At 43.7% G+C, this 22035-nt stretch overlaps 1 protein-coding gene across 1 annotated transcript in view; it reads right to left on the bottom strand.

Annotated features, from left to right (window-relative positions):
• Positions 1–4442: 4442 nt before the first annotated feature.
• Positions 4443–22035, bottom strand: part of LOC121569203 (apoptosis regulator Bcl-2-like) — a 69518-nt gene continuing 51925 nt past the window's right edge. Inside the window, exon 2 of the mRNA XM_041879963.2 lies at positions 4443–5661. Within this exon, the coding sequence (XP_041735897.1) occupies positions 5527–5661 (135 nt within the window). The 3' untranslated portion in view covers positions 4443–5526. The remainder of the gene's footprint in view (positions 5662–22035) is intronic.

Below are 22035 nucleotides of genomic sequence, written 5' to 3'. Positions count from 1 at the left end.
CCTCTTGTCCATGTGGGATAGGGCAGTGTGCGGTGCAATGGTGATTGTGTCATCTGTGGATCTGTTGGGGTGGTATGCAAATTGTAGTGGGTCTAGAGTGTCAGGTAAGATGGAGGTGATATGATCCTTAACTAGCCTCTCAAAGCATTTCATGATTATAGAAGTGAGTGCTACGGGGCGATAGATATTTAGTTCAGTTTCTTGGGTACAAGAATGATGGTGGAACGATGGTGGACATCTTGAAGCAAGTGGGGACAACAGACTGGGATGTCCGTAAACACTCGCAAGCTCTGAGGGCCGTCAGCCTTGCAAGAGTTAACACGCTTAAATGCCTTACTCACGTCAGCCACGGAGATCGGGAGCACACAGTCCTCGTGAGCGGCAGGGGGCCCACGTCGGCAGCTCTGTGTTTTTGAAGCGGGAGACAAAGCTGTTTAGCTTGTTCGAAAGCGAGGCGTCGGTGTCTGCGACGTGGCTGGCTTTCCCTTTATTATCCGAGATTGTCTGGAGTCTCCGCCACATGCGTCTCGTGTCTGAGCCATTGAATTGCGACTCCACTTAATCGGCGAAGCGACTCCAGTTTGCCTGTTTGATTGCATTACGGAGGGCATAGCTGGTCTCTTTGTACACATCCATGTTCCCAGTCACTTTGCTGTGGTTAAATGCGATAGTTCACTCTTTCAGTTGCCGTCTATCCACAGTTTCTGGTTTGGATAAGTTATAATCGTCACAGTAGGAACAACCTCCCCTATGCACTTCCTGATGAACCCAGTCACCGAGTCAGCGTATACATTTATATTATTCCCTGAGGCGACCCGGAACATAACCCAGTCCGCTTCATCAAAACAATCTTGAAACACAGATGTATGTAAATTGTAAAGTATTTTGTCTGCAATGTCTTATTTGTTATGTATTGGACCCCAGTAAGACTAGCTGTCGCCATTGGCGTCGGCTAATGGGGATCCTAATAAATAAAATCTAAATCATAGATTCCGATTGGTCAGACCAACGTTGAACAGTCTTTACCACGGGTGCTTCCTGCTTAAGTTTCTGCATATAGGCAGGGAGGAGCAGGATGGAAGCAGGGCAGGGCCTTTTAGACGTTCCGGAAGGGAGAGTTGCAATGGTCAAGAATGTTCACGTTGCGAGTAGCAAAGGAAATGTGTTGATAGAATTTCGGAAGCGTTTTCTTCAGATTTCCTTTATTAATGTCCCCAGCTACAATAAATGCGGCCTCAGGATATGCGGTTTCCAGTTAGCACAAAGTCCAGTGTAGTTCCTTGAGAGACGTCGTAGTGACGGCTTGTGGGAGAATGTACACAGCAGTGACTATAACCGAAGAAAATTACCTTGGGCGATAATGAGGTCAGCATTTGATGGTGAGGTATTCCAGATCGGGAGAACAAAAGGGAAAGGGGATACCTAGTCAGTTGCACAACTGAATGCATTCAACCGACATGTGTCTTCCGCATTTAACCCAAACCGTCTGAATCAGACATGAGTTCCTGTTCATTACCACAATCACACCATGAGTAGTTAATCATTGTTACCCCTCTACCTCTGTGTTTCCCGGAGAGTTATTTGTTCTTGTCCACGTGATGAACGGAGAACCCCGCTTGTTGTATGGACATGGACATATCTGGAGAGAGCCATGTTACGTTACAGTTATGTTAGGTCTCTCTGGAAGGAGATCCTCGCCCTGAGCTCATCTATTTTATTGTCCAGGGACTGAACATTAGCGAGTAATATACTCAGAAGCGGTGGATGGTATGCACGCTTCCTGAATCTGACTAGGACCCCACTCCTCCTCCCTCTTCTCCGTCAGCGACGTACCACCCGGGATGAATGGGTCTGCCACGAGCAGTTCAAACAAAGGATGCAGGTTCCAGGTCCAAGTCAAATTTCTGATGAGTGAGCGCTGGTCTAATATCCCAAAGTTATTTTCGGCTGTAGGTAATAGTCCTAGAAACATTCTAAGCAAATAATGTAAGAAATAACACACACACTCCAAAGAATACTGCAAAGTTAGCTAGGAGCTGGAAACAGGACGACCGTGTCTGTCGGCACGTGTGTGTGCGTGTGCGTGTGCGTGTGTCTATGCATGTGTGTGCGTGTGCAAGTGAGAGTGACAGAAAGGGGGGTTGGGGGAGAGACAGAGTAAAACTGAAGAAAAGGGAGCAGATACCTAAAAGGGAGCGTAATAGCAGAAGCACACCTGTGGAACGAACCGTTATGTGACCTTGGTAGGGAGGTGGAGGGGATTCTGGACCGTCACCAAACCATAGCCCTATCAACCTTATTTCCCATAGCAGTTTCAATAGTCCTTCTGTTCTCTAGAGCACACGCACACGTTTGTTTTATACTGAACAAAAGTATAAACTAACATGCAACAATTTCAAAGATTTTACTGAGTTACAGTTCATATAAGGAAATCAGTCAATTGAAATAAATTCATTAGGCACTAATCTATGGATTTCACATGACTGGGAAAACAGATATGCATCTGTTGGTCACAGATACCTTTAAAAAAAGGTAGGAGTGTGTATCAGAAAACCAGTCAGTATCTGGTGTGACCACCATTTGCCTCATGCAGCGCGACATGTTGTCGCACTCCTTGCTGGATATTGGTGGTAACTGGAGCACACTGTCATACACGTCGATCCAGAGCATCCCAAACATGCTCAATGGGTGACTTGTCTGGTGAGTATGCAGGCCATGAAATAACTGGGACATTTTCAACTTAGTTTCAGAACATTCAGTTCTCTGGCAATAGCTCTGGTGGACATTCCTGCAGTCAGCATGCTAATTGCATACTCCCTCAAAACTTGAGACATCTGTGGGATTGTGCTGTGTGACAAAACTGCACATTTTCTAGTGGCCTTTTATTGTGCCCAGCACAAGGTGCACCTGTGTAATGATCATGCTGTTTAATCAGCTTCTTGATATGCCACACCTGTCAGGTGGATGAACTATCTTGGCAAAGGAGAAATGCTCACCAACAGGGATGTAAACAAATCTTGTTCAGTGTACTATCCTTGTGGGGACCAAACAATTGATTTCCACTTAATATCCTATTTTCCCTTACTCCTGGGGCGGCAGGTAGCCTAGCAGTGAAGAGTGTTGGGACAGTAACCGAAAGGTCGCTGGTTTGAATCCCGAGGCAGCAAGGTGGAAAAATCGCTGGGAGCTGATGATGTTGATTAAGGCAGCCACCCACACCTCTCCGATTCAGAACGGAATAGGTATCCCCTTCCCTAAACCTAATATGCAAGCCACATTGCGTGCATGAGCGTTGCAAAATAAATGTGCACATACATGTTATTCAATCATTTCACCCATACTGGTTGTGCCAGTGAACGAGCATCTGCGTAGCCAAGCGATAAAACAGAACTTAGTTCTATTTGAGATGCGCTGCAAGTCCCCTCCTTATTTGATATCCGGAAGATACAAACCTACGTACATGGATTCTTGAAAGACTAACGAAGAGAGATTAATTAAAGATAACTAACTAGGTTTCCCTTTTTATCTGTGGATTAATCTTTGGAGTAGAGAAACACACAATTTTGTATGACTCCGGGTCAAAATTCAACAAAGAAACAGCTAAAAAGAGGATAAAATAACAACCCAATGCTCATCTCCCAGGACAAACTAGCAACAGCTAGCTAGCTAGCTAAATGTCCATGAAGGTTTCATGTGTGTTTCAACTTGCCCCCAAATTAATATAGTTGGTTCACAGTTGGTTTTAATATTTTAACCTGCGTGTCATGATCGCGTCTGGTGTGGATGGACGAAATCAACATGCGCACGTGGACGCACGCGCATGGCCGCTGTAGTCAGCTTGTAACCCTAACCCTAATTCTAACCCTAACCCTAACCCTATTTCTAACCCTAACCCTAATTGCAACCCCAACCATAAACCTAACCCCTAAGCCTAAAATAGCCTTTTTCCTTGTGGAGACTGGCGAAATGTCCCCACTTGTCCGAATTTTCCTTGTTTTACTATCCTTGTGAGGACTTCTGGTCCCCACAAGGATAGTAAAACCAAACACACACACACACAGAGACACACACACAGGTTTCTCCCCACACCTGGCCCGGTGCAGCTGCTTGTGCTTAACTGTTTTATCTCTGTGGAGCATCCAATGGGAGAAAGGCCTTTACCAGGTGGGTCAGCGAAAGTTATGATCCTCCAATTTGACCCTTATGAAGTCTCTCTCAACACCTGCTTACACAGACATAGGACACACGGCCCATCGAATGGTTTGGGCCAAGGGGAAGGGGTAGGTGGCAAATTGGGACTAGCTAAAATACATTCAGGTGTGCTTGAAAATGGCTTTCGACCCTTAGAATATACAGTAAATGAGAGAAACTCCTGAGAATATTCCTTCTCAACATTTTGTCGTGCTCTTGTGTTCCACAAACAAAGAAACTCGGGGGACGAATCAGAGACAAGAGCTTTAATAGGAAATTCTCAACATCTGTTGGGTTTGATTGAAGTTCCCTTGGGGGTTTGTGCACAGTGAGCCTTCACCACCCAAACATACCTCCTCATAAAGAAAAACAAACCAATAATTCCTGCTCCATGTCATCAAAAGTCATCATGCATAAATGGTCACTCAAGCAAAAACGACCACTTTCACCACACATGCTGGTGATGGAAGCTGTGTGTACTGTACATTTGGGATGTTATTATTTTTATTATTATAGAAAAAAATTCTGTCAATGTTACATGTTAAAATGTTACATGTACCACAGAATCATGCTGAAAATAGTTATAAAAAAGAAAGAAAATCTGGTTGTTTTTCAGTTTATGGATAAACAATCACTTGTCTTATGTTCATTAACGATACATCATAAAAGTAATTTGTTTAATTGTTAGAACACACACTTGAGTTTGTGTGAATATGTTTGCCTGCAATATTCAGTATCTATCTGTTGGTATGTGTTTATGCATTAGTATAAAATGATCAAGAAAGTGTGTATGCAATCTTTCCAAGGATACTCCCTGTTGGTAGCTGTCTAGTATACAGTTCGCATGGGTGCATCCATCTGTAAGTCTGTATGAATATACAAGGCTGCAGTTGTCAGAAAAAACATGTTGTGTTCCGTGTGTTTGATTTGTGTACTTGTTTTTCTTTTTCATCTTTTCATTCCGCAGGAGGACGGTTATGGAGTATGAAATGACTGCTCTGTTGGCAGTTGGGGAGCAACAGAGCGGTGCGATCTCCTTTGAAGAGCTGGGAGCTCTGGGATTGAACCGGGCTACAGGCCCGGGCTGGGCAGTGCTGAGCTGTGAGGTGCTTTCAAAGATACATCTGGAGAAATGAAAGAGTGAGGAACGAGAGACGAAATCTTGTAGTCCGGTCTATCTTGTAGTCCGGTCTATTTTGTAGTCCGGTCTATCTTGTAGCACAGCAAAGTTATAGGTCGGCAGTTTTTCAAGGGAAGAAAGTGCTGTGGGCCTTTCTTTTTTGGGCTGGTAGGATAGGCGAGGGGGAGGGGAATGGTCCTCTGGGGTCTTCTATATCACTTCTGGGTGAACAAGGCTCCGATGGTGACTCCGGCTGCACCCAGGGCGGCCAGGCCGAACACTGTCTTTAGGTAGGGCCAGGAGTGGAAGACAGAGATCCTCTGCTGCCCATATATCTCCACAAAGGCGTCCTGAGAGAGAGAGAGAGAGAGAGAGAGAGAGAGAGAGAGAGAGAGAGATTAGGTTAGTATCATCATTACAACTATTCTTTATTATATTCTAATTACTGAACATTCCCTTGCTGTGTATGTGAGTTTGTTATAATATCAGTTTGTGCCCCATCAAGCCCTCAATGTAATTTTCATAGATCTATAGACACTACGCATCAGTAAACCCAAATCTCCCTGGGCCTTGGTCCAGCAAGGAAAACGTCTCAATGACAATGGCTACATGGGGCCCAGATCTCTGTGAGCCTCCTCTGTATGTGGTACACACAGGGACAAAAGCCAGATGAACAGACGATGTCTCACAGCCAGCATCTCAGCAAGAAAGCTCCTTAGCATCACGCCTCCTACACACACAGACACGCAACATTCTCAATTGCTATAGACGCCACATACTCACACGCACACGCACACACACACACACACACACATACACACACACACACACACACAGAGCTTCTTTGCATACCAGACATACAGTAAGTAAGACTAAAACATCCAATCCTACACAACTACAAACCACATTCAGGTTCTTCCCCAAATGTGTTCACTGGTCCAGTTACAAGGAAACGATCAGGTTCTTCCCCCAGGATGTTCAGTGGATTGTAATAGAGTGTAATACTAATATGACATGCAAGGGGATAACCCTAATGAATAGCTGTTCCTGGTAATTTGTTGCTTTTTAAAAACTGGATGGAAAAATGATAACGTGTTTCTGATGCAATATAACATTACACAGTACAGCGTCTTCAGATTGAATCTTTACAAAGTTAGAGCATACAATACTGCCTCAAGTACTGGACTGCCTCCAGGGTTTGACATATTTTGGTCGATATTGAAGGTTGTTTAGCACTGTAAACTGTATTCCTGTGTGTGTATGTGACCCAGGTTGTATACTAAGAGCTGGATATGTAACTGTATTCCCAGACCTTCTGAAATCTGTGTGTGTGTGTGTCTTTTTTATGGCCTTAAAGATGCACTATGCAGAAATCCCTCCACCATTTCCTAGTTGCTAAAATTCGAATAGTTCGCCTAATTTCAGTTGATGTGACAAAACAAGCAGTCATTGTGTAGAGAATCATTATACAATCTAAACCGCTGTGAAATATATTTTCCATAACCAAAAATATTGTGTTTTCAGCTGTTTGAAGCTGGTGTACAAAACCGAAAGTAAAAGACGCAAAAACTAAACTTAAGAACAGGCAGCATAGAAATAGCGCACATAGAACAAGATTTACCGCTTCTTAGACTTGCTTTCAAGGAGAAAGAAAGATCTATAACTCATATTTCTATATGAATTTGGTCTGGTCAAACAAACAGTTACATATTGTAGCTTTAAGCTCCAGAACCCTAGATCCCAGTATGTGTGTGTGTGGTTGGTAGACTGAATACTAGTGTGCCTCCTTCTCCCCTCCCCAGACCCCATACACAGTGGAGTAGACTGCTTAATAAGTAAAGCCGTGTTTTTATTGCAGCGTGCTTGTACCACATTACACTTGGCACAGACTCTCATCTGCAGCTCAAGCCCGTAGGCTGCGTTCAGGCCCCAGTGTTCTAGCCCAGTGAGGGGCCGGCTCGTGCGCAAATGTTTGGATTGTATGATTCCCCTTCCCACTGGTTCCAGCATCTTGTCAGTGGAGAGAATATCTGCAGGGCAGACCCGTTTTTTCGCTTCTTAGCTCTACAAAGCTTGCAGGAAGGAAGCTTCCCCAATGTGCTGCCTGGGAGGAGGTTAACCCACAACCGCTGCACATCAAAACCAGATAGAGCAGATGACGAGACGTGAAGAGGAGAGACAGAGAGGGAAGGGTGGAAAGAGAAGGAACGGTAAAGGTATGCTGCTGGTGCTGGTAGGAGGTTAACCCACAACTGCTGTACATCAAAATGACTCAGAGTAGAAGAGGAGAGAGAGAGAGGAAATGTTCTGCTGAGTACTCTGGCTAGAGTTCACATCTCTTCCGAGCTCAATAGTGCTGATGCAATATTATAATATTCAGCACCATCGATCCATTAGTGTAGCCTTAATAACCTAGAATAATCCTCTAGTTACAATGGATAGGATAAAAAGTCTGAAATCTTCCCAATTTCCCGTACACATGTACTTTCCCTAATTTTACACTATATGTCAATGAGAAAAGTGCACGTCTTCGATCATTTCTCTGACAGCCAATCAAACAGCCAGGTCGATATCCTCGTTTTGGAGCATGAAGAGCACCGCATCATGTACAAAATCCCCTCTCTTCCAGCAATATGATGTACATAGCCATCCTTAACACTTCCAATATCCACCAAGGATTACTGTAATAAAAGTGGGAAATCGAGTGATGCATCATTCAAAGTTTCCAATTACGAGAACACACATTAAGCATGAGGTCTCTCAATTTCCACCATTAAACAAAAAGAGATTGATGACATCGTGGGAAATTCCTAGATTGGCTCAGTCTGGTCACACTGAGACACATCAGCATCACCATAGTAACTGTATCATTAGCATACTTGCCTCTTTAGCATATTAATAAACATCATATCACGGGTAATTCCATTAATCGATTCCAGCGAGGGGAACAGGTGTCCAGGAGAGTACAGTTGATCATGCATATCCAGTGTCAACAAAGCAACCTCGTGCATGTACTGCAAACCATAAATGTCACACTGGCTCTCTGCTGTCACGGTTGTTTCCACTGTCATGCTTCTACAGTATGGGGCTACGCACTAGCGCTGTGATAAGAGAGCTGTCCATAACATGGAGATACGTCAGTCCTAAATCATCAACGCTGGTTTGATGTCATGGTTTATTCCATTCTCTCGTCTCGTTTGTTCCCCCTTTGGCCAGATGAAGTGGACCGGTGTATACAGTGAGGGAAAAAAGTATTTGATCCCCTGCTGATTTTGCCCACTGACAAAGAAATTATCAGTCTATAATTTTAATGGTAGGTTAATTTGAACAGTGAGAGACAGAATAACAACAAAAAAATCCAGAAAAACGCATGTCAAAAATGTTGATTTGCATTTTAATGAGGGAAATAAGTATTTGACCCCCGCTCAATCAGATAGATTTCTGGCTCCCAGGTGTCTTTTATACAGGTAACGAGCTGAGATTAGGAGCACACTCTTAAAGGGAGTGCTCTAAATCTCAACTTGTTACCTGTATAAAAGACACCTGTCCACAGAAGCAATCAATCAATCAGATTCCAAACTCTCCACCATGGCCAAGACCAAAGAGCTCTCCAAGGATGTCAGGGACAAGATTGTAGACCTACACAAGGCTGGAATGGGCTACAAGATCATCGCCAAGCAGCTTGGTGAGAAGGTGACAACAGTTGGTGCGATTATTCGCAAATGGAAGAAACACAAAATAACTGTCATTCTCCCTCGGCCTGGGGCTCCATGCAAGATCTCACCTCGTGGAGTTGCAATGATCATGAGAACGGTGAGGAATCAGCCCAGAACTACACGGGAGGATCTTGTCAATGATCTCAAGGCAGCTGGGACCATAGTCACCAAGAAAACAATTGGTAACACACAACGCCTTGAAGGACTGAAATCCTGCAGCACCCGCAAGGTCCCCCTGCTCAAGAAAGCACATATACAGGCCCGTCTGAAGTTTGCCAATAAACATCTGAATGATTCAGAGGAGAACTGGGTGAAAGTGTTGTGGTCAGATGAGACCAAAATCGAGCTCTTTGGCATCAACTCAACTCGCCGTGTTAGGAGGAGGAGGAATGCTGCCTATGACCCCAAGAACACCATCCTCACCGTCAAACATGGAGGTGGAAACATTATGCTTTGGGGGTGTTTTTCTGCTAAGGGGACAGGACAACTTCACCGCATCAAAGGGACGATGGACAGCGCCATGTACCGTCAAATCTTGGGTGAGAACCTCCTTCCCTCAGCCAGGGCATTGAAAATGGGTCGTGGATGGGTATTCCAGCATGACAATGACCCAAAACACACAGCCAAGGCAACAAAGGAGTGACTCAAGAAGAAGCACATTAAGGTCCTGGAGTGGCCTAGCCAGTCTCCAGACCTTAATACCATAGAAAATCTGTGGAGGGAGCTGAAGGTTTGAGTTGCCAAACGTCAGGCTCGAAACCTTAATGACTTGGAGAAGATCTGCAAAGAGGAGTGGGACAAAATTCCTCCTGAGATGTGTGCAAACCTGGTGGCCAACTACAAGAAACGTCTGACCTCTGTGATTGCCAACAAGGGTTTTGCCACCAAGTACTAAGTCATGTTTTGCAGAGGGGTCAAATAGTTATTTCCCTCATTAAAATGCAAATCAATTTATAACATTTTTGACATGCGTTTTTCTGGATTTTGTTGTTGTTATTCTGTCTCTCACTGTTCAAATAAACATACCATTAACATTATAGACTGATCATGTCTTTGTCAGTGGGCAAACGTACAAAATCAACAGGGGATCAAATACTTTTTTCCCTCACTGTATTTCATTATGACACACAAGCAAGGGCTATTAGGTGTTTACACCTGCAACAACAGCTGCCTTGTTGATCACCTGATACACACACACAAACTCTCTCCCCCCCCGCCCTCTCTCCCCCCTGTCTCTCTCTCACCCCCCTCTCCCTCCCCTCCTCTCTCCCACTCTCTCTCCCTCCCCCTCTCTCTTCTCCCCTCTCCCTCCCTCCCCCTCTCTCTCCCTCCCCTCTATCTCTCCCTCCCCCTATCTCTCCTTCCCACCCTCCCCTCTCTCTCCCTCCCCCTCTCTCCCCCCTCTCTCTTCTCCCCTTGCTCTCCCTCTCTCTCTGTCTCTCTCCCTCTCTCTCTCACTCCCCCCTCTCTCTCTCCCTTCTTTCTCCTCTCTCTCTTTTCAAGTTGCTCTATGGTGCTGTCCTAATACAGTTGAAGTCGGAGGTTTACATACATTTAGGTTGGAGTCATTGAAACCCGTTTTTCAAACACTCCACAAATTTCTTGTTAACAAACTATAGTTTTGGCAAGTCGGTTAGGACATCTACTTTGTGCATGACACAAGTAGTTTTTGCAACAATTGTTTACAGACAGATTATTTCACTTATAATTCACTGTATCACAATTCCAGTGGGTCAGAAGTTTACATTCACTAAGTTGACTGTGCCTTTAAACAGCTTGGAAAATTCCAGAAAATGATGTCATGGCTTTAGAAGCTTCTGATAGGCTAATTGACATCATTTGAGTCAATTGGAGGTGTACCTGTGGATGTATTTCAAGGCCTACCTTCAAACTCAGTGCCTCTTTGCTTGACATCATGGGAAAATCTAAAGAAATCAGCCAAGACCTCAGAAAAGAAATTGTAGACCTCCACAAGTCTGGTTCATCCTTGGGAGAAATTTCCAAACGCCTAAAGGTACCACGTTCATCTGTACAAACAATAGTACGCAAGTATAAACACCATGGGACCACACAGCCGCTCAGGAAGGAGACGTGTTCTGTTCTTCAGAGATGAACGTACTTTGGTGCGAAAAGTGCAAATCAATCCCACAACAACAGCAAAGGACCTTGTGAAGATGCTGGAGGAAACAGGTACAAAAGTATCTATATCCACACTAAAACGAGTCCTATATCGACATAACCTGAATGGCAGCTCAGCAAGGAAGAAGCCATTGCTCCAAAACCGCCATAAAAAAGCCAGACTACGTTTTGCAACTGCACATGGGATCGTACTTTTTGGAGAAATGTTCTCTGGTCTGATGAAACAAAAATAGAACTGCTTGGCCACAATGACCATTGTTATGTTTGGAGGAAAAAGGGGTTTGCTTGCAAGCCGAAGAACACCATCCCAACCGTGAAGCACGGGGGTGGCAGCATCATGCTGTGGGGGTGCTTTGCTGCAGGAGGGGCTGGTGTACTTCACAAAATAGATGGCATCATGAGGAAGGAAAATTATGTGGATATATTGAAGCAACATCTCAAGACATCAGTCAGGAAGTTAAAGCTTGGTCGCAAATGGGTCTTCCAAATGGACAATGACCCCAAGCATACTTCCAAAGTTGTGGCAAAATGGCTTAAGGACAACAAAGTCAAGGTATCGGAGTGGCCATCACAAAGCCCTGACCTCAATCCTATAGAAAATGTGTGGGCAGAACTGAAAAAGCGTGTGCGAGCAAGGAGGCCTACAAACCTGACTCAGTTACACCAGCTCTGTCAGGAGGAATGGGCCAAAATTCACCCAACTTATTGTGGGAAGCTTGTGGAAGGCTACCCGAAACGTTTGACCCAAGTTAAACAATTTAAAGGCAATGCTACCAAATACTAATTGAGTGTATGTAAACTTCTGACCCACTGGGAATGTGATGAAATAAATAAAAGCTGAACTAAATCATTCTCTCTACTATTATTCTGACATTTCACATTCTTAAAATAAAGTGGTGATCCTAACTGACCTAAAACAGGGAATTTTTTCTAGGAGAAAATGTCAAGAATTGTGAAAAATTGAGTTTAAATGTATTTGGCTAAGGTGTATGTAAACTTCCGACTTCAACTGTATCTCTCTCTCTCCAAATGGCTCCCATTCTTCCTCGTCTCTAATGTTTTGCTCTCGCAAATACAAGGGCAGATCCCCAAGGAATGTATTGACTTTAACTAGTCCTTTAATTTGGGTTAAAACTTTCTTGGCGTCTATCCTGTTCACTAGCCAGAGGGTCGGTGAAAAAAGGGTCCTTGGATTTCCAAAATGTTACCATCTCTGTTTGCTTTACGTTTTTTTTCCCACCTCGGCAAACATGTCATTAGGTGAGCTTCCGGCCGGCTAGGTTTGCCCAAGGCCAGCACTAATGGCCTCTGAACGCAACTCTGACCAGCTGGAGGAGCTGAGCTAGCTAACTGAGCTAACAGAGCCGGATCCCAGCAGGTTTTACCAGTGCTGTCATGGTCACCAGGATATACTAGCCTACTTCCCACTGGGCACAGACGTAAATTCAACGTCTAGTCGAAGTTGGTTCAACGTATTTTCATTGAAATGATCTGGAAACAACGTTGATTCAACCAGTGTGTGCCCGAGTGGGTTGTTTTGCTAATGCTAACAGTGTCTAGGGGAAGATCTCAATTGCATACTCCTCGCATCCTCGTATCCTTCTCAAAACCCATTGGAAGAGAAGGTCAGGGAGAGAGGGGGGGAGAGAGAGAGAGGGGAGAGAGTGAGGGGGGGAGAGAGAGAGAGGGGAGGGGGGAGAGAGAGAGGGTAGAGAGAGAGACAGGGGGAGTTTGTGTGTGTGTATCAGGTGACCAACAAGGCAGCTGTTGTTGCAGGTGTAAACACATAATAGCCCTTGCTTGTGTGTCATAATGAAATATACACCGCAGGTCCACTTCATCTGGACGTGAGGAATATTCAATTGAGATCTTCCCTAGGTGAATAAAAAAAGATGGCTATTCACTTACCTTTGTAAAAATCTCAGTAAATATGAGTAAAAAGGGTTAAACTAAGTTGTGAATGCTACATCTGATAATTGCTAGATAAACAGGTGTCATTCTTTGTTATACAGACTTTGCTTTGTATGCATCCTAAGAAGTCAACCAAGTTTTCCCTAATGGCTTGGATCGAAGCCCAGGTACTGTAACATAGCCTGCCAAATGTGACTCACTGTACCCACACATGGGTTAATAGGGGCTTGATTAGGTTGTTTAATCCAGGGGATTAGCCAAATAGATGGGATTTAGACTCATTTGCATTTGATGCTGATTAGGGCATCAGACTGGGTAATGGGGGAATTCGTCGTCTGGGGAGTTTCCTCTCTTGGTTCATTGGAGGGTCAGCATGATGGGATGGCTCATCGTGGAGAGACAATCAAACTGATAAGTGCACTCTCTTTTTTTCGCTCTCTTTCTAATTTCCATCTCTCTCATTCCTTTCTCTCTGTCTGTCTGTCTGTCTGTCTGTCTGTCTGTCTGTCTGTCTGTCTGTCTGTCTGTCTGTCTGTCTGTCTTCTGTCTCTCTCAGGAAATCACATTGTAGGATTTTTAATGAATTTATTTGCAAATTATGGTGGAAAATAAGTATTTGGTCACCTACAAACAAGCAAGATTTCTGCCTCTCACAGACCTGTAACTTCTTCTTTAAGAGGCTCCTCTGTCCTCCACTCGTTACCTGTATTAATGGCACCTGTTTGAACTTGTTATCAGTATAAAAGACACCTGTCCACAACCTCAAACAGTCTCACTCCAAACTCCACTATGGCCAAGACCAAAGAGCTGTCAAAGGACACCAGAAACAAAATTGTAGACCTGCACCAGGCTGGGAAGACTGAATCTGCAATAGGTAAGCAGCTTGGTTTGAAGAAATCAACTGTGGGAGCAATTATTAGGAAATGGAAGACATACAACACCACTGATAATCTCCCTCGATCTGAGATCTCACCCCGTGGGGTCAAAATGATCACAAGAACGGTGAGCAAAAATCCCAGAACCACACGGGGGGACCTAGTGAATGACCTGCAGAGAGCTGGGACCAAAGTAACAAAGCCTACCATCAGTAACACACTACGCCGCCAGGGACTCAATCCTGCAGTGCCAGACGTGTCCCCCTGCTTAAGCCAGTACATGTCCAGGCCCATCTGAAGTTTGCTAGAGTGCATTTGGATGATCCAGAAGAGGATTGGGAGAATGTCATATGGTCAGATGAAACCAAAATATAACTTTTTGGTAAAAACTCAACTTGTCGTGTTTGGAGGACAAAGAATGCTGAGTTGCATCCAAAGAACACCATACCTACTGTGAAGCATGGGGGTGGAAACATCATGCTTTGGGGCTGTTTTTCTGCAAAGGGACCAGGACGACTGATCTGTGTAAAGGAAAGAATGAATGGGGCCATGTATCGTGAGATTTTGAGTGAAAACTGGGTCTTTCAGCATGACAATGATCCCAAACACACCGCCCGGGCAACGAAGGAGTGGCTTCGTAAGAAGCATTTCAAGGTCCTGGAGTGGCCTAGCCAGTCTCCAGATCTCAACCCCATAGAAAATCTTTGGAGGGAGTTGAAAGTCCGTGTTGCCCAGCGACAGCCCCAAAACATCACTGCTCTAGAGGAGATCTGCATGGAGGAATGGGCCAAAATACCAGCAACAGTGTGTGAAAACCTTGTGAAGACTTACAGAAAACGTTTGACCTGTGTCATTGCCAACAAAGGGTATATAACAAAGTATTGAGAAACTTTTGTTATTGACCAAATACTTATTTTCCACCATAATTTGCAAATAAATTATGGAAGAGATTCTCAAAGCTCCAACAAAGCACTCTCCTCGTGAGAAAAGGGCTCCTCTTGGACTCTTGTCAGGCTAAACAGGGAGTTGAGAATGAGAATAGGAACGTTGAGGGCTTTGCCCTGCTCAGGCACCTGTCACACATTGGCAACAACACGTCCCTGTCTCTCATTTGTGCTGACCCCCCCCCCCTCCAACCTCCTCCCCTGACTTGGCAGACACACATATTTTAGTGTGAGGGCCTCTTTCCTGGCAGGCATAAAAAAATAAGAGTTTAACAGTTTTAGAGGGATATAGCAATAGAGGAGAAAGGAAGCAAAACTCTCTGAAAATGGGGAGGCTTCCAATCCAGGCCCACCCACTCTGTCAGATGACAGTTGACCTGTTATCTGCTTCAATAGCTGGGCCCTTTGATTCATTGTTGTAAGTTCAAGGAAATATAGTAAGTCGTTTTGCCAAAGTTGACAATGTGTGTGTGTGTGTTTCTGTTAAACTGTGTCTCTTACGGAGAAATTAGGGTCTTAGTTCATGTTATGGCCTCCAGGTCTCTGGCTTTGTCACGTCACATGTCAAATGTAGCCAGGCCTGGAAAAGACAACTTGACAGAGTGATGTGATGAGATTTAACAATGTTTGTGTGTGTATGTGTGTGTGCTGTGTGTGTTTGTCTGAGTGAGTGCGTGTATACTGTATTCAGATGTGGGTGGTATTATGTGTGTCTTTGTGGAGTCTGAGTTAAGAAGTGTGTGAGTTGTCCCATGATGAGCTCAGATACACACTCACACACTCCTGAGTTCAAGCATGTGACAATTTGCTGATTGACTTGCTGCCTATCCCATGATATACTGTGTGTTTGGCCCACAGGCCTCCTACGAGCCATATCCTAACACATTATGACATCCTTTCACACAGCTGTTAACCTGAGCTAACCCGTAACATCCGACAACTGTATCATACAGCCAAAAAGACCTCAAGTCTCACACAACCCCTGAGCTGAACAGGAGGAATGTCTCACAATGTCTTCATCCAATCACGTTGGAGCATGCCTCTGGGTCTGTTCCCCCCCCCCATCATGTTTTCAGCTGAGCAGATGAATTAGCTGGTCATAGATATAAATGCACCATGGGAAAGGGAACAGAGCACGGTTCACACTATACTGAGCTGCCTAAGAAGAGGAGTGTTTACCATTGGAATAGATGCATGCTGGGATATATACAAACAACAATTACATTTGAGTCATTTAGCAGATGCTCTTATACATTTACATTTTAGTCATTTAGCAGACGCTCTTATCCAGAGCGACTTACATTATTATTATTTTTTGTAATTTTTGTTCATACTGGCCCCCCGTGAGAATCGAACCCACAACCCTGGCGTTGCAAACGCCATGCTCTACCAACTGAGCTACATCCCTGCCGGCCATTCCCTCCCATACCCTGGACGACGCTGGGCCAATTGTGCGCCGCCCCATGGGTCTCCCGGTCACGGCCAGCTACGACAGAGCCTGGATTCAAACCAGGATCTCTAGTGGCACAGCTAGCACTGCAATGCAGTGCCTTAGACCACTGCACCACTCGGGAGACGTATCCAGAGAGACTTACAATTAGTGCATTAATCTAATTAAAAGGACCACTGTGTAAGAATGGTTCAATGTTTTAGAATGATTCATACACTTCAAACACAGAAATAGCTACACACATGTTGTGTTATGCATGTACAGTGCAGTAAATCACGTCAACTTGGGATTTATGCATAGTACCTTTTGTATATCTTGTCACAGATACACTGATGCTAAATATTTGTAATAAAACAGCATAGTGTGACTACCTGGAGAAATTAACATGCGACACAAGCACACAAACAAACTATGCCCTAAGTGCCCCTGACCACGACATTGAAATTATATTTGTTCATTTCATATAACTTTACCCTAGCAACAGTTCCTCTTCTTACAGCTCACTATCATGGAGCCCCGGGCACTAATGAGGTCTTAAAAGCAGTTTTTTCTCTTTGAGATAACAAGATTCATTAAGGCAATGTAGCGGAGGTGAAGACGGACCTCCCTGCTGTGCACAGGTTGACCCATCCCTGACTTCAGGGGCCCCTGTGGCCCTTCCCAGGGTGCCCTCCCTCACAGATAAAAACGCATTAGGGAATTAAAAAGCACACATCCTCCCAGTCCTATCAAATCAGTGTGTAGGCCATAGCATGTGAGCGTGTGCATGCGTGTGTGGTAGAGAGAGAGAGAGTAGGGGTGGGGAGGGGGGTTTTGTTCGCTTTGATGTAGTAGCCACAGGGCCTGAATGTGCACCTCCATCTGTATGCACCCCACGGCCGGGTGAGTGCAACGCAGGAAGCAGGAAATGATTTTGTCTAGATGAAGTAGTTTGGGGCAGATGCAATGTTGTCCCTGTGTGATGTTTTTTACATTTTCCATAGAGGAAAGATTAACATGTTCACTGTCTCTTAGCGTCTTGTCGACCCAGTTTCATATGTTTTATTTTGGTATTATATTATCTTGTGTTTAATGCAAAAACTGATACTGAGACATTCTCAAGGAGCTGTAGCTAACTTGCGGTAGCACACATAGAGCAGCAGCTTAGTCAAGATGTTATATGATTCTTTCCTCACACTTTATACCTCTGAGAATATCCTTAATTGAATGATGAAACACAGTTTGACTGTTGTGCTTTAAGGCCTAACAATGCTATTGGCATAAATAAGAGTAAGACATGAATAATGCTGTTAAATGTACAATGCCCAGAGGGAGAGAGAGATTTGTCTTTTGTCTGTTGCACTGTACCGGAGTCAGGAGATTAATCTGCAAGCAATTACCTTTTTAGGATGCATTGTATTACTGGGTCAAGGTGCAATCCCTCCTCCCTCCTATGTCTCCCCTTCTCGGCTTGTATTTTTTGGGGGAGCATTGACCCCTGCTACCGGGGGAGGGCAGCCCCACACTGATATGAGAGGATTGTGGGTTAGTAGGGCTCAGAGAGTTGAAACAGAACACCAGACACTGAACCTAGAGGAGGGTCAGACTGTTGCTTTTTCAGGAGAGCCTTATGGGTAATGAGATTGGCCCACGTGGCAGGCCCTCTATCTTGGGGGGGTGGGGGCATGTCCCCTCCCATCTCCACTTTACTTAATGGGGTTTTATTTCATCCCCTTGCTCTCTCTTCCTCTTGAATCTCACTTCTGCTGGTCCTGTTTTGGTTCGTCTCCGGATACAGTAGTCTTTGTTGATGTTTTGGAGACTTAGATCTGCTTACAATGGTCTCTTAGGATAGTTTTACAGTGCATGGTATCACACATGAGTGGCAGGTAGCCTAGCGGTTAAGAGCGTTGGCCAGTAACCGAAAGGTTACTGGTTTGAATCCCCGAGCCGACTAGGTGAAAAATCTGTCGATCTGCCCTTGAGCAAGGCACTTAACCCTAATTGCTCCTGTAAGTTGCTTTGGATAAGAGCATCTGCTAAATGACTCAAATGTAAACATCCCTAGTAACCGATAACCTAATTTGTAATGAAGATTAAAAATAAATATTTATATTTCCCATCTGTCACATAGTGTATGCTTGTTTGTTTCTGCTATAAACAGACATGTTGCATGTGTTACTCCTCAAAGCATGCTTTGGGTCATTGAGAGTCACATTGGTAATTTGAGTGTGCACTGGACAGAAAGTGGAAATAGAGAGATGGGGTCAATCTAGTCCCAGCCAATGGGGTCCACCGATCTGGTTTCATTCACCATTCTGCCAAAAGATCCAAGAGAGCCAATCCAGCTGTCTCCCCGTTTCCCTGTCCCCATATACATGTGCCCAAAATGTAGTGAAGGCAACAGGGACTTCCGCGAAAATCCCTTACCCCCACAAAGTATCAAATGTGTCACACGCAAACTTTTTAATTGTTACATACACCGGATAGGTGGAGTGAAATATGTTGTTTTACAGGGTCATTCATAGTAGTACAGCACCCCTGGAGCAAATTAGGGTTAAGTGCCTTGCTCAAAGGCACATTAACAGATTTTTCACCTTGTCAGCTCGGGTATTCGAACTAGATACCTTTCAGTTACTGGTCCAATGCTGATATTAGCCAATGGAAAAAGCTCAGAGTTTATAATTTAGTATCGGTGACAAAATCATTGTCCTTGAACATCAGCAAATAAAGTGAAAACAAACACATTGCATGGAGTTAAAAGCTGTAAGAACTTTAGCTAACCTTAATGGCTCTATTTTAACAAACCTAACGCAATGGTCAATCTAAGCGCTGGCGGCAGCGCTATAGGTTCAGTGTGTCAGAAATATTTTTGCTATTTTCACAACCTCAATTATTGGCGCAGTTGCTGGCGTTGGTGCGAAAGGTCTGGGTTTTTAATGAATAAACAAGTTGTGGGTGTGTCGATGCTTGGCCCCTCTCTGGCCAATCAGAATGTGCTCCATGACTAAATATGTGGTTGCTTCAAGTTGTGTATTTACATTCTTTGATGTATTGCCTTGGAATCATCTCCAATTCCAGTGTTAGTCTGTTAAAGTTTGTTAAAACAAAATGTAAACCTATCCCATCTTGGCTAAATATGTTAACTTTAACCTGTTTGTAGTCCACATTGTTCTAAGTAATTGCATGGCTTCAATGTTGAAATATATACATAGCTATCACACTTACAGTGGGGGAAAAAAGTATTTAGTCAGCCACCAAATGTGCAAGTTCTCCCACTTAAAAAGATGAGAGAGGCCTGTCATTTTCATCATAGGTACACGTCAACTATGACAGACAAATTGAGAAAAAAAATCCAGAAAATCACATTGTAGGATTTTTAATGAATTTATTTGCAAATTATGGTGGAAAATAAGTATTTGGTCACCTACAAACAAGCAAGATTTCTGGCTCTCACAGACCTGTAACTTCTTCTTTAAGAGGCTCCTCTGTCCTCCACTCGTTACATGTATTAATGGCACCTGTTTGAACTTGTTATCAGTATAAAAGACACCTGTCCACAACCTCAAACAGTCACACTCCAAACTCCACTATGGTCAAGACCAAAGAGCTGTCAAAGGACACCAGAAACAAAATTGTAGACCTGCACCAGGCTGGGAAGACTGAATCTGCAATAGGTAAGCAGCTTGGTTTGAAGAAATCAACTGTAGGAGCAATTATTAGGAAATGGAAGACATACAAGACCACTGATAATTTCCCTCGATCTGGGGCTCCACGCAAGATCTCACCCCGTGGGGTCAAAATGATCACAAGAACGGTGAGCAAAAATCCCAGAACCACACGGGGGGACCTAGTGAATGACCTGCAGAGAGCTGGGACCAAAGTAACAAAGCCTACCATCAGTAACACACTACTCCGCCAGGGACTCAAATCCTGCATTGCCAGACGTGTCCCCCTGCTTAAGCCAATACATGTCCAGGCCCGTCTGAAGTTTGCTAGAGTGCATTTGGATGATCCAGAAGAGGATTGGGAGAATGTCATATGGTCAGATGAAACCAAAATATAACTTTTTGGTAAAAACTCAACTCATCGTGTTTGGAGGACAAAGAATGCTGAGTTGCATCCAAAGAACACCATACCTACTGTGAAGCATGGGGGTGGAAACTTCATGCTTTGGGGCTGTTTTTCTGCAAAGGGACCAGGACGACTGATCCGTGTAAAGGAAAGAATGAATGGGGCCATGTATCGTGAGATTTTGAGTGAAAACCTCCTTCCATCAGCAAGGGCATTGAAGATGAAACGTGGCTGGGTCTTTTAGCATGACAATGATCCCAAACACACCTCCCGGGCAACGAAGGAGTGGCTTCGTAAGAAGCATTTCAAGGTCCTGGAGTGGCCTAGCCAGTCTCCAGATCTCAACCCCATAGAAAATCTTTGGAGGGAGTTGAAAGTCCGTGTTGCCCAGCGACAGCCCCAAAACATCACTGCTCTAGAGGAGATCTGCATGGAGGAATGGGCCAAAATACCAGCAACAGTGTGTGAAAACCTTGTGAAGACTTACAGAAAACGTTTGACCTGTGTCATTGCCAACAAGGGGTATATAACAAAGTATTGAGAAACTTTTGTTATTGACCAAATACTTATTTTCCACCATAATTTGCAAATAAATTCATAAAAAATCCTACAATGTGATTTTCTGGATTTTTTTTTCTCATTTTGTCTGTCATAGTTGACATGTACCTATGATGAAAATTACAGGCCTCTCTCATCTTTTTAAGTGGGAGAACTTGCACAATTGGTGGCTGACTAAATACTTTTTTTCCCCCACTGTATATAGGGGCTAGTCCTACTGTAAATTGCATTATAGCTGAGCATGGACATGGCAAATGTTGTCAATCAGCAAGATTAAATAAATTATTGACAAGGCCTGAAAAGGGAGTGAATCATTTGAATCAAATTCTAAACAAAACAACAACTTGTTTTAAATAGGCTATGTCACACTTACAGGCACCATAATTTCTTCCCCTGGGCATATAATATTAAAACACAGACTATGGACGGTGTTACACACATCCAAACGTTTCACAGTAGCTGGACAAAGATCCAAAGAGAAAGGGAGAATGTCCACTCCCCCTTATACTGCTCCCAAATATAATGTTTTACATACAGTACCAGTCAAAAGTTTGGACCCACCTACTCATTCAAGGGTTTTTATTTATTTTTATTATTTTTTACATTGTAGAATAATAGTGAAGACATCAAAACTATTAAAGAACACATGGAATCATGTAGTAACCAAAAAAGTGTTAAACAAATCAAAATATATTTAATATTTGAGATTCTTCAAATAGCCACCCTTTGCCTTGGTTCCTACATGATTCCATATGTGTTATTTCATAGTTCTGATGTCTTCACTATTATTCTACAATGTAAAAAATAGTAAAAATAAATAAAAACCCTTGAATGAGTAGGTGTGTCAAAATTTTTGACTGGTAGTGTACATATTGGAACCATCTTACAGATCGCATTCACACTTCTCCAGAAGTTGCATTGGACAGTGAATCATTTTAATACGTTTGGTTTTAATAAAATTCAACGAAAAACAATGGATACATGTAGCCTACATCATGGAGGGGTTTTAGGCACGTCCAAAGCATGGCTAAAATAATGTGGGCCTTCCTACAATACATAGATAAAAAGGGAATGTCAG

Source organism: Coregonus clupeaformis, chromosome 7, assembly GCF_020615455.1.
Source record: "Coregonus clupeaformis isolate EN_2021a chromosome 7, ASM2061545v1, whole genome shotgun sequence".
In the NCBI taxonomy this organism is placed as follows: Eukaryota; Metazoa; Chordata; class Actinopteri; order Salmoniformes; family Salmonidae; genus Coregonus; species Coregonus clupeaformis.
The sequence above is the reverse complement of the archived record's forward strand: the minus strand, read 5'-3'. Positions and strand labels throughout refer to the sequence as shown.